This window comes from Leptopilina heterotoma, unplaced genomic scaffold, assembly GCF_015476425.1.
Source record: "Leptopilina heterotoma isolate Lh14 unplaced genomic scaffold, ASM1547642v1 Lhet_212, whole genome shotgun sequence".
In the NCBI taxonomy this organism is placed as follows: domain Eukaryota; kingdom Metazoa; phylum Arthropoda; class Insecta; order Hymenoptera; family Figitidae; genus Leptopilina; species Leptopilina heterotoma.
This window is the reverse complement of record NW_025110930.1, coordinates 521,986-536,112: the sequence shown is the minus strand read 5'-3', so window position 1 is coordinate 536,112 and position 14,127 is coordinate 521,986. Positions and strand designations below refer to the sequence as shown.

Sequence of the window (14,127 nt, the reverse complement as noted above, 5' to 3'; positions counted from 1 at the left end):
TAATTATTTTATTCGTATGAATACAAGATTAGAATGAAATAATGTACTCACCCATCAATGTGTTCCATGTTATGTTTAATTGAACCATTAGTAAATTCAGTTGGAGGCTCATGTGATGTAGAATTGAGAGGGCTGATGGGACTTGTACTTTCTCCAAGAATATCATTTATATCAACAACAGGTGCAGATGCCTTTCTAACTAAAGAAGGTGAGGAGAGTTTTTGATGTTTGATCATGTCTGAAGTGGCACCATAAGAGAATGGTTGACTAGTTTGTCTCGCGTGATAGGGAATGTCGTCGTCAATAAAATCTATATTTCCAACTGGCGAAAAAGAGTCGCCGTATTTTCGATCGGGCGATCCTCGAAAGTCAACTGCGTCGTACACTCTTCCAAAGTCGGTGCGAGCAGAAGGTGATTCTATGTACTCGTTTTTCAAGGTACTGTAACTGCTCGAATCTTTTCCAGCACCGTAACTCCTATACGAATCCTTCAAGGTCGAATAATTTGAAGAAGTGGGATGACTGCCGTGACTGCTATAACTCCGAGAACCATTTCTGTCTGATCGATGGTACTCGCTCGTTGGGGCATCTGGCATTGACTGAGCAGTAAAGTTAAAGAGATCTGATTAAAGTACAGGTGACATAATAAAGAAAGGCTGTGACTCAAAATTTACTATACAAACTTGTATGAATTTTTAGTTAGTTTTTAGAGCAAAATAAATATTTTCCCTATTCTTTAAAAATTTCCAGCTAAACAGTTAAATGCAATATTAATTAACTATAACAAATTGACGAAAAAGGACTTTGCTTAAATAGTAAACGAATCAAAAAAATTTTACCCGAGTCGAAATTTAAGCCCTACTTTCACCCTGAATTTTCAGGGTCTATTGAGTGTTAGGAGTAGTAAAGTAGGGTCTAATTCTAATACAATTAGACCCTACTTTGACTCCCAAAATAGGCGGAAATTTGCCAATCTTCCATTTGGAGAAGCAAAGGAGGGTCTACTTCTAAGAAACCTATACCGTACTTTTAAACCTCGTAGACCCTACTTTCATACTCCTAGACCCTACATTCTAAAAGAAAATTTTGAATTATTTTTTAATGCATTACTTGAAACACTGCAAATGCAAAAAGTACTCCAAATTCATAAAACACATAAAATTCCACTTTTACTCATCCCAAGTGCTTCTTTGGAATCTGAGCAAATCTTCAAATTTTTCTTTTTCTAATTGTAGGATCTAGGAGTATGAAAGTAGGGTCTACGAGGTTTAAAAGTATGGTATAGGTTTCTTAGAAGTAGACCCTCCTTTGCTTCTCCAAATGGAAGATTGGCAAATTTCCGCCTGTTTTGGGAGTCAAAGGAGGGTCTAGTTTTTAAAAATTGTATTGAAATCAGACCCTACTTTACGACTGCTAAACCTGAATAAGCCCTACATTTTCAGAGGCTAAGTAGGGTCTAAATTTCGACTCGGGTATTTTCACTAAAAAATAGCCTGTTTATTCTAACTAGAAAGAATGCTAATATTGTTGTGAATAAATTTGAGGCCACATGTCGTACCTCAACAGTAAGCATCATGTCGTGTAACAATTTATCAAGATCACCATGAGCTTGATTTCCAGTTTGAATTTCGGGGGGGCTAGATCTTTGTGGTGGTCCACTACTAATTCCACTGTCCATGGAAACAGTCAGTGGAGAACCTCGAGCTCCACTTCCTGCAGGCGGATGTACCACTGCATAAATTGATCCATCCAAAGGACCGCAAGTATATTCTAATCCACGAGGAGATGTTTGTAAAGAATTAGAATGTGGAGGTAAAGATATCGGTGTGCTTTGGCCTGCAACAAATTTTTCAACAAAACTTGTTTAACACATATATTTTTTTTACTCTGAATAAAATCTAATAAAACTTTACAGATTGTTGTTGTTGTTGGAATATTTCTTTACAATTATGCTCTATATAATCTATCGCAGTTAATAAAATAATACTTTAATCTATATGTGTAAAAGATAAACTGGCGTCATTGCGACCAAGTTACTTTTCCAGTTAATTTAATATTATCTGTTGCCAATAAAATAAACTTGATAGTTACAACAAATTGATTTCATTTATTGATTTTAATTCAAGTAATGAAAAAGTGGTTTTTATCAGTATAATAACAGGATACTGCTTTTTATTATTAAACTTTTTTTTGTAAATTGTAAACGTAAAGTTTATTGTAATTATTGATTGCTTTCTCTTTGCAGAGGAGGATAAATTATTTTCATATATATTTATATATAGAGTTAAAAGCTGCTCGAATTTATTTGACTCTATCTGATGGAGCGTTTTTTTCTATTTTAATCTGATGTCCATATGCAGTTTTTCACATAATCTAAACTGTTTCTATTTCATTCAAGCGAAACCCTACTAAAGTTTTGTATATAAAATATTTAAAAAACTTTTTGTCTCTTACAGAGTCTTAAATAATAACACATTTTTTATTAGCCATAAATGTAACTTGTTGGTGGAAAAAATGAAACCTTTAAGTGCCACGGCAAATGGCTGTAAAATAAACTCTGAGACTGAGACTTGAGGTTGAAATGTGAACAGGGACTTTATGTCTGAAACGTATTTTAAAATGCTTCAGACTTTGCACTCTCTAACACTCAATAGCAAGTTAAATTCATTGCAAATTCAATTAATTTTATGGCTGTTAAAACGTGATATTCATTAATAAGTGTAAGCCTAACAATACCGTGCATGGGGTTTAATTAAAATATTTTAATCTATGCAAAATTTTAATGAAATGTTGACATGAAATGGGAAAAGAATTAAGAATAGAAGATCTTAAGAAAAGGCAATATTTCTACCCCAACATATTATGAAGAATAGAAATAAAATTGTCACAATTCGAATTGAGGACACGAATGGTTGGTAAAGCGTACTGGTCGTCTACACCATATGCGGACGACGGCTTTCTTCTTTTGCGGACACCAACTTTTTTCTTCAACTTCTCGTGGTCAGCGGATTCAAGTGGTAGACTTGTTCCAAGAGATTTCAAGAATACCACACCTTTCCGCCACATCGTAACGAATCATGTCAAATCAACAGTGCAGAATAACGTAGTTTAACATGTATAAAGACTGAATAATTTTATTCAGGAATGTATACAAGTTGTTTGTTTTGTAGAACCTCATGAGAATAATGTGTTATCATTTTTTAAAAAGGTGCAACGTAAACTCCCTCATAAGTATATCATAAGTACTATTCGTAGAGAAAAATTGTCTTATATATTATATCTAAAAATATTGAATCATTTAGGATCACGTGTTCATGTAATCACAACATATGCAATCAAGCTATTTAAAAATGATATATTGTTTCTAACAGAAAACTTTACACGTTATCACAGTTTTTCTAAGGATAAGATATTCTGAAACAAAAAACTGTGATAAGGGGCCGTTCATAAACTACGTCACACTATTTTGCATAATTTCCCCCCCCCCCTACCCTCTAAGGCGTGACGTAGTTTATGAACGGCCCCTAACTTGAAGGCACCTAACTTGATTATAAGATTATTTTACAAAAAAACTTATGAAAAAATGTTGAATTTCAAACTTAATATTATATACTGTAAATGAATGTCCTTCGACATCACACTATATGAGTGTGAAGAATCGAAAATATGCATACAGATAATACAGTAGGATGTAATTCGGATTTTCAGTTTAATAGCTGTAATTAACTTTTCATTTTACAGTAAAATAATTAAAAGAAAGAAAACTTTCTTTTCACTTTGTTTAAAGAGCAATATAAATATCGAACGCGGATAATTTTGAACTCAGATTTTTCTGTGTAAAGGTACTCACGTCTGACACACAGTAGTGTCGGTCAGACATTTTTACGACACTACTACTTGCAAGTAGTAGAAGTGGTGTGGTGCTAAAGCGCTAAAAAAACTCTTTTCTCACAAAAATTTTAATATATCTAGAAAACTATTAAAGTGTTCTTAGTTAATAGAGAAAGTACCAATAAAACGTAAGAAATAGGGTGTCCAGCAAGGATTGAGAAAAAAGATCCCTGACTATTTATTTCTGTTTTGTGTCAAATAATAATTTAATACTAAAAAAGTGGTAGATGTTATAAATGCTACAGAAATTTGAAGATATTAATGCATTTCCTTTATTCTAATTATAATTTTTTTGTTCTTGTAATCGTAACATTAAACACTTTTCAATTAAAATATTACTTTTAAATATTTTAAGTTAATGAAAATAAATAAATTCATAAATTATAAACTTTCTCTATTTTTGATAAAAAAATTACACATTTATTAAATTAATTATATAGGATCATAATTATATAAGAACAATTCAAGTCTTTTTAGATTTATAGAAATTTTTATATAATTTTAAATAAAGTTTTCCTGATTTTCATAGCTTTTCCGACCGCTATAGACACTCTGAAGAAATTAAGAATTTTTCCAAAGTGACTATATATATCTTAATTTTTTTCTATTTTCCAGAGCAACTTTTTTTAAAACTCGTATAACAATTTGACGAGAGATTTACTTTTTAAATATTACCAAGTTTCATTGAGTACAATTATTCTATATTAAGTTATTATTTGAAATTTAAACTGACATTAATTATTATTTGAAAATCCTGAAAAATTTCAAAACTAATACTTAGGTTATTTTAATAGCAGTATTCAAGCGTGTTTAAAAAATAAAAAGTGTTTAATGTTATATTAAAGAACTAATATTAAATTTAAGTTGATCACTGTTACGTGCATGTGAAATAATCATGCGTATTATAGGAAGCGATTTAGGACAAGGACATAATATATGCGATTTGACTATACGGTTCACTTGATTATCATACGTTCTGGCCCAGAAGTACCTATATAATAGGTAAAAATGTAAAATTACTTCGTTCTTATTATACTTAAATATCTATAAAAATTATATCACTTTCTTATAATTTTTAATTTTAAATACAAATGAAAAAAGAGTATTTAATAAAAGGTTTTTTTCAATTTATATATAGATATTTTATTGAGTAACGAGATGATGATTGTAATATATAATTATACTCAAACTATTTTATACGGTACTAATACTTTGAAAATGAAACTTTTTCGAATCAAAGGATTATTTGCATTGTTGCATTGTTACTTTCTTAATTTAAAAAAATTATTATTATTTCCATAAAGAATTGTTTTTATTTCTTATTTGAAAAAATGTTTTTTAAAATTAAAGAAATTATTTTTATAGTAACAAAATGTATTAATACATTTGATTTAAACCGAGCAAACTGTTATCTTGATGCTGGTAGCACGCTGACGTTTATGTTTGTTTATACTTTAGTTGTTATTCTTTCTATTTTTTGTTTATTTATAAATTTTAATTGTTTGATATTTAATAAAATTACAGTACATTTTTTAACTTTGAATTTTAGTAAAATGTGCTTTCTACATGTTCTACAGAACGTGCTGTAGTCGATAGTACGATAACTTTCACTTTTAGAAAATTAAATTTTTTGCACTCCTTGAAGAATTGTAGATATTTATTCAGCTTGTGATTTTATTAGACGATGTTACTTTTATCTTGGAGAGTATGAATTGCAGGCATGAAAGGCGAAAATTCTTTTGAATTTTGGAGAGTTACATATATGCTTGTGCAACACAAATAAACCAGTTGACTCCAGACAGACTATTTTCAGCGTTTTGCTCCTCATATTTAAGAAACTGTACACATGGGAATTATCGGAAGCACCACTGCGACAGCTTTTCGATAATAATGTATCAAATCGGTCAAGAGTCAACAAGTGTAAGAAAAATTTAACTTTTTTTCTTTATTTTTCAAAAAGGGGAAAATTAGAAGCACAGAAAGAGAAAGGAAGTGGCCAGACAAAGAGCTCAGATTAGAAATAAATGTATATTTAAAAGAGAAGAACTGAAATCCCATTGTCTTGTCTGTTAATCAGTTGGTCTTCAGTGGTTACAACTACTACTACTACTTCACCAAGTTTTCTTAATTTTCTGCAAGCTTGGTTTCGTAAAAAAATTCTATTGGCTTTTCTTCATATTTATTTGTTAGTCAGTTTTATTCCCTAACAAATTATAACGAAAGCGGTTAAACTTTAATTAGAGATTACCTTTTACTCAAGGTTGAGGAATTCAATTTACTATTGCGCCAAATTGTATAATACATACTTACAACTGAATATACAAAAAAAACTTGTAATCTTTCACTTGCGAATATTAATAATTTTCACTAAATTACTAATTATATCCTTTTTTGATTAAATATTATTTAATTTTCAATTTCGTTTTTGAAATGAATCATAAAAGAAGAAAAAACTTATACTTCTGTAATAGTCAAAATATACAACAATAGTAGTATATTCCGTTACTTGTTTACAAGGCCGTTCACGAGAACTGAACTGTTAGAAGCGCGGAGCGCGAAAGCCAGATCCTCGGTGACTCCGAGAATAACTCGCGCCTCTAGCGCCATCCTCGAATAAAGTCAGAGAATTAAATAATTAGCTTCACTGCAAGTGTAATATTATGGACTGCATTTTCCACATTTATCAACATTCATTCACAAATTGAAAAATCGTAATTCAATTGTCTTTTTATTCATAGAGAAAGAAAAAAATAATTAAAAATAATTAAAATCATTTTTATGAAATTTTTATAAAAAGAAGATATAAAGACAAAATTATGCTTTTATATAAACATATAATATCAGATATATAATATTGAATGGAACAACGTTTAACTATTGAGTGCAAACATTAAATTATCACAATCATTATAAATTCATAGGATGAATTTATTTATTTTTCATTATGAAAAAAGTATAGCCTAATATGCAGTAAGTGAATATTCTTAAATACGATAGATATTTTATTATGTTTATTAATCATACTTTACAATATAAAGATATTGTATATGTAATTAAATAGAACGAACCATAATTATTCGCAATTTTATGGGTATTAAAATTATATATATATATCAATGTCGTATCACTTGATTATCCCGATTCCCAACAAAAAAATGATTGGATCAATATCCTATGAATTTTTGAAATCAAATTAAAGTGGAAAGTATTGCCATCTATCGTGAACTCGTGAGTTATCGTGAGTAACTTTGCAGATTGTGACAATATTAACCTTTCTATCGGTATACCTATATACATGTCATCTATACTACATATCGAGAAATATAAAAGAAAAGCTGATGGGCATTAATTTATTGTTCGGTTGATAAAGGTTATCACTATTTTCTATATTTGTAATAAAAAGTAGCAAGCGATAATAATAGAAAAAGTTATGATGTCATTAGAGTGACTGATAAACAGAATAAGAAATATATTTGTATTGGGCAAGCCGCACCGCACCGCACCCATAATTGCCGTGGCCGTTATTTGCGGTAGGATGTATTCAATTTTAAAGTTATTAAATAAAGGATACTTACCATCCTCGTTGATTTCTAGATTCGAATAACTATCCCAGTGCAATATGGGGTCGTGATGTGCTGAAGCATGCGGCACAGCAGGAGTCGGCGCCGGTATAGGTCCGTCTAATCTCCTGGCGGCTGTCGCGAAATATAAGGTCATTACACTGTCGAACGGACACCTTGGGTCATCACATGCGAAATCTAATTCCGAACGGGGAAACGAGACCACGCTTTCAGTGATGACACACGTGTGAAACTGTAAATTCAACGAGAATAAATTAAAAACACAGAGCGCTTTAAACAAATAGTTATAATAGTTATGATGAAATGAAATATGTGTAATGTACACATTGCATAACTTCTTTTTTTACCTGTAGAGAAAACATAACTTGGCGACTCTGCTTCGAGTACTCCCTGTGATAGCATTTGATTAGAATGTCCCCTCTGAGGCGAAGTCCCCCAAGATTCACAGTGAACTCGCGAGCATTCGTCACTGAATAGAGATCGGAAGTGTAAACTGGCGTCAAACCTTCGTACACTTTGAGGAAAGCTCGACAGCCTGTGGGTTCGAAGAGTGGAACACCCAAAACTGTGACGTGCGTCAAGAATAATGGGGACGGACTGATGCGAAGAGAACCTGAGAGAAGTCCACTAAAGTATTCAATGTACCTGTAAAGCAAATATTCACTATAGTTTCTTTTCAAATGTTTCAAGCATAACGCACCAAGAGTAATCAACTCTACCTTCTATGTGATGGTACTTTGAGTTTGCCGATTTTATCATCCAGGAACTTTCTCATAGAAAATCTGTCGAGAGCTTGATCGTTTGTCCCGCATATACTGCTGTAATTCATGTAGGCAGAAACTGCTACTCCTAATCGTTCTCGTTCTTTACTCCCTCTAACACCCAAAGAAATGCAAATATATTTGTAAGAGCGCGAAATAATTCCTTTCCCTATTATGAGAGTGTAAAAATATTAACCTAGAATGAAGTACCACTACTCTATTCGGTGCAGCATTTAGCCAAGAGTCTATATCTTTGCAGAGCGAGCAGAGTCTCTCCAAACTGGGCGCTAATCCTTGAGGCCATCCTGCTTGTCGTGTGTTAGGATCTCGAGATCGATACGGTGACGATAAATTAAAAATCTACAAGGTTTGTAAAAATTTTAAATTAACTTCTCACACAATTATTCCAATTACATCATCTTATCTGGACCTCTTAAATATCCTCCCAAAAATTAATAAAAAAAAGTTCTTCAAACATACCAAGTAATTATTGGCATGTTTCCCTCGAAGAAGAGACGTGGCATGTTCCAGAGCTCCCAGTTCATCTTCTCGGTACCAGAGAGCAATGATTCTTTCTGTCACATAACATAATTCCATTACTTCCTTCACTCTTCCACTTCTTCCTGATCCCATTGTCACCGAATCTGCGCCCACACCTGGTGTCCTTGTGGAAGACGAAGACGATGTCGAGAGACCTCTCGACTGCACCTGAGACATCATTTTTATTGCTCAGCTACTAAGTTGAATAGTTGTTAAATTTATGTAAGTTGAGAAAAGAAGAATCGAGGAAGTCCTCCATAAAGTTGGCCTTTATGAATTACATACTTCCGTCATAATATTACTAATATAGATTAATCGACATGTTATGTTAAAACTTAAAAGTAACGATGCGCTCGGTAGTGTGATTCTAAATCACAGACTGAGAGAATATCCAGCATTCTTTATTATTCTTACCACAATATAGTTGGCATTGTGTGTTGCTGTTGATGTCAAATTGAGTTTCTCATTACTTTGGATGACAGTAAGTGTGTCTTATTGTTAGCAATATATGTGTTTTAATATTTATCTACATTTCCTTCTCTTTACATGTTCTTCCATTTATTCTTAGAAAACCACTCAACAATAATTAGATGACGTGAACTACAATTCAATGCTAACATTAAACAAAACGTTTGAATTTTTCTAAGCGTTTACACTATTTATATGTAATACGTTTAGTAAGCGAACGTGATATTTTCAGTAAACAACACTGAAATCCATATCGTTCATGTGAAATATGAACTCTTATTCCCAATTTGTCACTTATTTCTTTAGTTATGCTGACAAACAAAAAATTTTAAAAATTTACAATTTTTGAACCATCTTGACTCAATAATTAAATAATTCACATTGCACAACTCGTCTATTTTTAGCTTTTTTCACCCTACTATTTATCAAAAAAAAGGTAAGTTTAAAATATAGACGTGTATAAGCGCAATAAGAATTTTAAGTCTTTTTTGTCTGACAATAATTATTCCGGCACCGAGTGTTCAGGATTTATGGTTTTAAGCTGCATTGTCCTGTTGACTAACAATTCCAAGGAACTGGGTGCGTTATGATCCCATAAACGAATCTATTTTTAGTATGGTTCAACTGAAATCTTTTTATTATTCTTGGAAAACAATAAACTTTTAATTTACATCGACCTCTAAACTACAGATGATAAATTATTAATGTCATAAAAAATATTAATAAACTTCTATAGAATTTTAGATTGCTACTTGTAACATTCTTTTTAAATAATAAAGAATTATTTATTGCATAAATCTGGACTGTCTGATACAGTGCAGATTATAAATCTATTGTAATACTTATTGAAAATGAATCTATACTTTGCTAACCCTCCGAGAACACACCTATTTTTTCGATGACGGGGTTCAATCTGACCCATTACTTTTTTAATCTAGTATAATTTCAGAATGACTGGATCGATTGCCATCAAACTATTCTGAGGTCTAGTTTAGAATCAACAAAAATAATTTATATTTAACTGCTGTTGATGCTTTTATATAGGTTAAAAAATTCTCGAATAAAATTGTTTTCAAAAATTTCATTTTATAGGGGAAAAATTGCAACTTTTTATATTTGCAATATTTTAGGCTAAAAATTTATATAGAAACTCTAAATGTTGTAATAGTAAAAAAACCTATTCTATTTTTAAGAAAACGATTTTTTTAAATTTAAGCGCACATCTGTATACCTATATCAAATTTGCTCAACACCAGATTTCGAATGCTTTTCATCGAAAACTAAGCTCTAACATTTGTTAAAATGGAAAATTGTTGACTGTTAGACACATTTAAAATCGTGTGCATTTGATGAAGAAAACTCCATGTGAATATATAGCGTCAAATGGCGTCATTAATGTCAATTAACGTTAATTCATCGTAATTGCCAGAAGCGCTTAATTTTTAATTGAAACCGGAACGTTCAAGTGATAGAAGGTATAACATTTTTAGAGTTTTCTTGTTCGATAGAAGAATAACGACTCGCACAATAAGTAAAAGCGTAGAAATAAATATATATTTTTTTAAAAGTAATATTTAATATCCCTTTAGGTGCAATAAGATCAGATAATAAAAATTGATTTCTGAATTATTCTCTGGGTATTGAAAAACAAATGTCTTTAATTATTGCAATGAAATTCATTTTATTCATTACTGCCTTGAGGACCAAAACGCCTTATCTCTTTATGAACACATATATTTCTTTGCTACGCGCAAATCTACGCGACTACTAAATTAATATCTAATGTAATAAATTAATAAACTTACGTCTTTGCCATTAGAACTTCTAGCAAAAGTATTAACATTCTTTGGCTGCGACTTGTAAGTGCCGTTTTGCTGAAACAAAACAATATTAAATAAATTTTTAGTCCGTTAATGAATTGTAATATTCATTATTATTTATATAAAAATAATGAAAATATCCTATTGAATGGATAAATAATACGATATTAATAAAAAATTAAAGTAATGATTTTACAGAGTACTTTTTTAAAAGGTTATATTTAATTAATTAAATATTAATTAAATTGGAACGGTAATTGCACACCTCACTTTCAAGATGAAGTGCCGTGTGCCACAAATTAAAAGCTATGCGTTGCAGCAATGTTTCGGTCTCTTCTTTTTTACACCGAGAGTAATAAAGATTGTTGTTTACATTATCTCGTTTTGTGACAGTGTGCCAACCGTTAGATGTAGAGCTATTGTTGAAGTTTGTCATTTTCCTTTTAATTAACAATTTGTATGATGCACTTACGTGTGAATCATTTCGAGAAATACCTCAAGAAATAATAAGCGCTTTTCTTATTTTCAAAAAAGTTTATCTCTTAACTTATAGAAATATAATATTAGGCAGATGAAAGATGAGAGACGACATAGTCAATAATAAGTGTACTCAATGTCAAAGAATTATTTCAAGACAGAAATAATTAATTTAATTTTAATCTGTTAGTCACTAAATTTTTAACATAGTTTTTCCTTATCACTGTTTCAATCTTGTATAGTCGAGAAATTTTAATGACAGTTGGAAATAATTTATCAGGATAGGTCATCGTGGATATCACTTGCAGTTCTTATTTCAAGTTTCAAAGGATACCAAACTTTTTTTCAATTAAATCCTTTTCCCTTCTTGTAGATTCTTAACTTTTTAAAATTCAACGATTAAATCGTAATTAATAACTCAAGTCAAAATATAATCTTCTAATGTCAATTGGTCAAATTGCATTTCAAGCTATTATTGCAATTTTAATTTTTATATAAATATAAAATGTTGGTACTTTTGAGAAGAATTTTCGACAGACCATGACCTGGGTCAAGGGAGCCGCCCTGGTGTTACAGAAAGAGGGATGAAATCCGCATTGAGAAAATGAGAGAAGCACGCAGGCTTGGTCTTGCGCACGTGATTGCTCCTCTTTAAATATCATTCACATAAAGGATCATTCCAACTATATGTATAATATTTAAAAACATATCAAGTATCACGGGATCTAATCCAGCTACCAAGTTGGCTCATCCCCAGCTAATACCTATTAAATTTGTAAAACTTCTTTATGTCTTAACCTACACACGGCAGAAACTTGCAACAAAACCAAACAAAACTGACAGCATTACCTCAACGTTTCCAATATTGAGGAGACCTGACGTTGTGAACATTGCTGAAAGCTTCTTTTGCTGTTTATCTAACAATAAGATTTTTTTACTCGGGAATGAGCTCATATTCTTTTATGCTATAGAAACTTACTGGTTTTCTTATATAATATAACACAAGGTTTTGAGAAAATATTATAAATATATAAATTACGTGTTCGCACATCGCGTTTACGCCTTTAGAAGTAACAACCTTGCTGTTCATCGCTATAAATATTAACCTAAACACTATAGTTTAAGTTGAACGACTGTTTAATAACTATACAATTTTATACATTCAGGGTATGATGTCACAAAATTATTAACAGATGAGGTTCTTGCAAATCTGCTTGTACTAAAAGTACTTTGTTTTCCAAATTTTCTCATAAAGGAGAGTTTCTAAATCAAACAATCAAGGCATAATTAAACAAATATGAACTTCATAAAAATCTTCATATTCGAAAAATATGAAACTAAAAACATAATAAATTGATATCCTTAGAAAAATTAGGATGATTACCTATTTTCATGCAATTAAACAAATACAGTGTGAACAAAATAGTAGTTCACCAATTTTTATAGAAATACACTCCAACGCCGGTTTAGCGGACTGTCTGGGGGAGTCGCCCGTTAAAGCGAACAATACCTTAACGAGACAGGACAAAGAAAATCGTAAATCACAACCCAAAAAGTCCGCTAAACCGGCGTTCGAGTGTACTCTTTAAATAATATGATAGACTTACCTGATTAAAAAAATTATTGGTCGGCGAGTCCTCAATACTGCTGATGCTTTTAACAGTCGGAAAAGCTCTTGCGGGATCAGTCTGCCATTGTTTATGAATTTGTTGAGAAGTATCTCTGAATCTGGCCTAAACAATATAAACCATCGTAATTTAATTTTTTTATCATTTATTACTGGTTTTAAACATTCAATAAATTAAGATTTAAAACTTTTTGCCTTTTAAAGCATTTTAAATATATGTCTTGCAATATAAGGTTTTCTTGACATTTTATAGTAATATGGTATTTCAAAAATTCTAACATTTAAGAAAAGTGTATAATTATTGTACGTACGAGCGCAATGGTTATGCACAGGTGAGCTTAAAGCAGAAATATGCCCGTTTAAAATGTTGTGCCTTGCTTTAAATATATAATGTTATCTCTCTAGCTCTTAAATTTTTTTTAAAGCAAAAGCTTAAAATTAACAGATGTAATCGTACTTTATTATTTTTGGGTACATCCCAAAAAATATCCATTATATCCGATTATTTTTTCAATTAAAAATAAACATATTCTAACTTCAACTTAAGCAAATTTTAACACATTTGTAAAAATTTTAATGTACCATAAATTAAAATATAATGTAAAATTATACATATTTAGCTGAAATCTTAATATTTTAAAGAAATGCATATTAAACTCTTATTTAGTTGAGACGCAGTCAGCAGTGTAAACGCATCAGCATAAACACACCGCTACGATTATTCCGCACTTAATCATATGATATTTGCTAGAATTTTTTATTATCTATACTCGAAAGTACATCTGTGCAGTTGTATGACATAAACAGGAGGAACAGATTTTTGTCAACAACAAACAGGAGCGGAACCATAAGAATTCCATTTTAATTATACTTGAAATATAAACGGAATTTTAAAAATAAAACTTTTCCATAAAGCTTGCTGCAATCTCTTTGCAATGATATTTTCACACATTTACCGCAAA

General features: G+C 30.9%; 1 protein-coding gene across 7 annotated transcripts in view; it reads right to left on the bottom strand.

The window, feature by feature from the left end:
- Nucleotides 1–14,127, bottom strand: part of LOC122501698 (tensin-3) — a 45,621-nt gene that overhangs the window by 5,573 nt on the left and 25,921 nt on the right. For 5 of the 7 annotated variants that reach the window (XM_043611367.1, XM_043611373.1, XM_043611369.1 and 2 more), the window contains 9 exons: nucleotides 13,146–13,271; nucleotides 11,047–11,115; nucleotides 8,714–8,941; nucleotides 8,430–8,593; nucleotides 8,192–8,347; nucleotides 7,820–8,117; nucleotides 7,467–7,704; nucleotides 1,559–1,836; nucleotides 52–599 (listed from right to left, as the gene is read on the bottom strand). In XM_043611367.1, coding sequence (XP_043467302.1) covers nucleotides 52–599; nucleotides 1,559–1,836; nucleotides 7,467–7,704; nucleotides 7,820–8,117; nucleotides 8,192–8,347; nucleotides 8,430–8,593; nucleotides 8,714–8,941; nucleotides 11,047–11,115; nucleotides 13,146–13,271 — 2,105 coding nt within the window. Of the gene's footprint in view, nucleotides 1–51; nucleotides 600–1,558; nucleotides 1,837–7,466; nucleotides 7,705–7,819; nucleotides 8,118–8,191; nucleotides 8,348–8,429; nucleotides 8,594–8,713; nucleotides 8,942–11,046; nucleotides 11,116–11,326; nucleotides 11,513–13,145; nucleotides 13,272–14,127 lie in introns of those variants that run through there. The other 2 variants (XM_043611371.1, XM_043611368.1) reach the window with 2 other exon arrangements.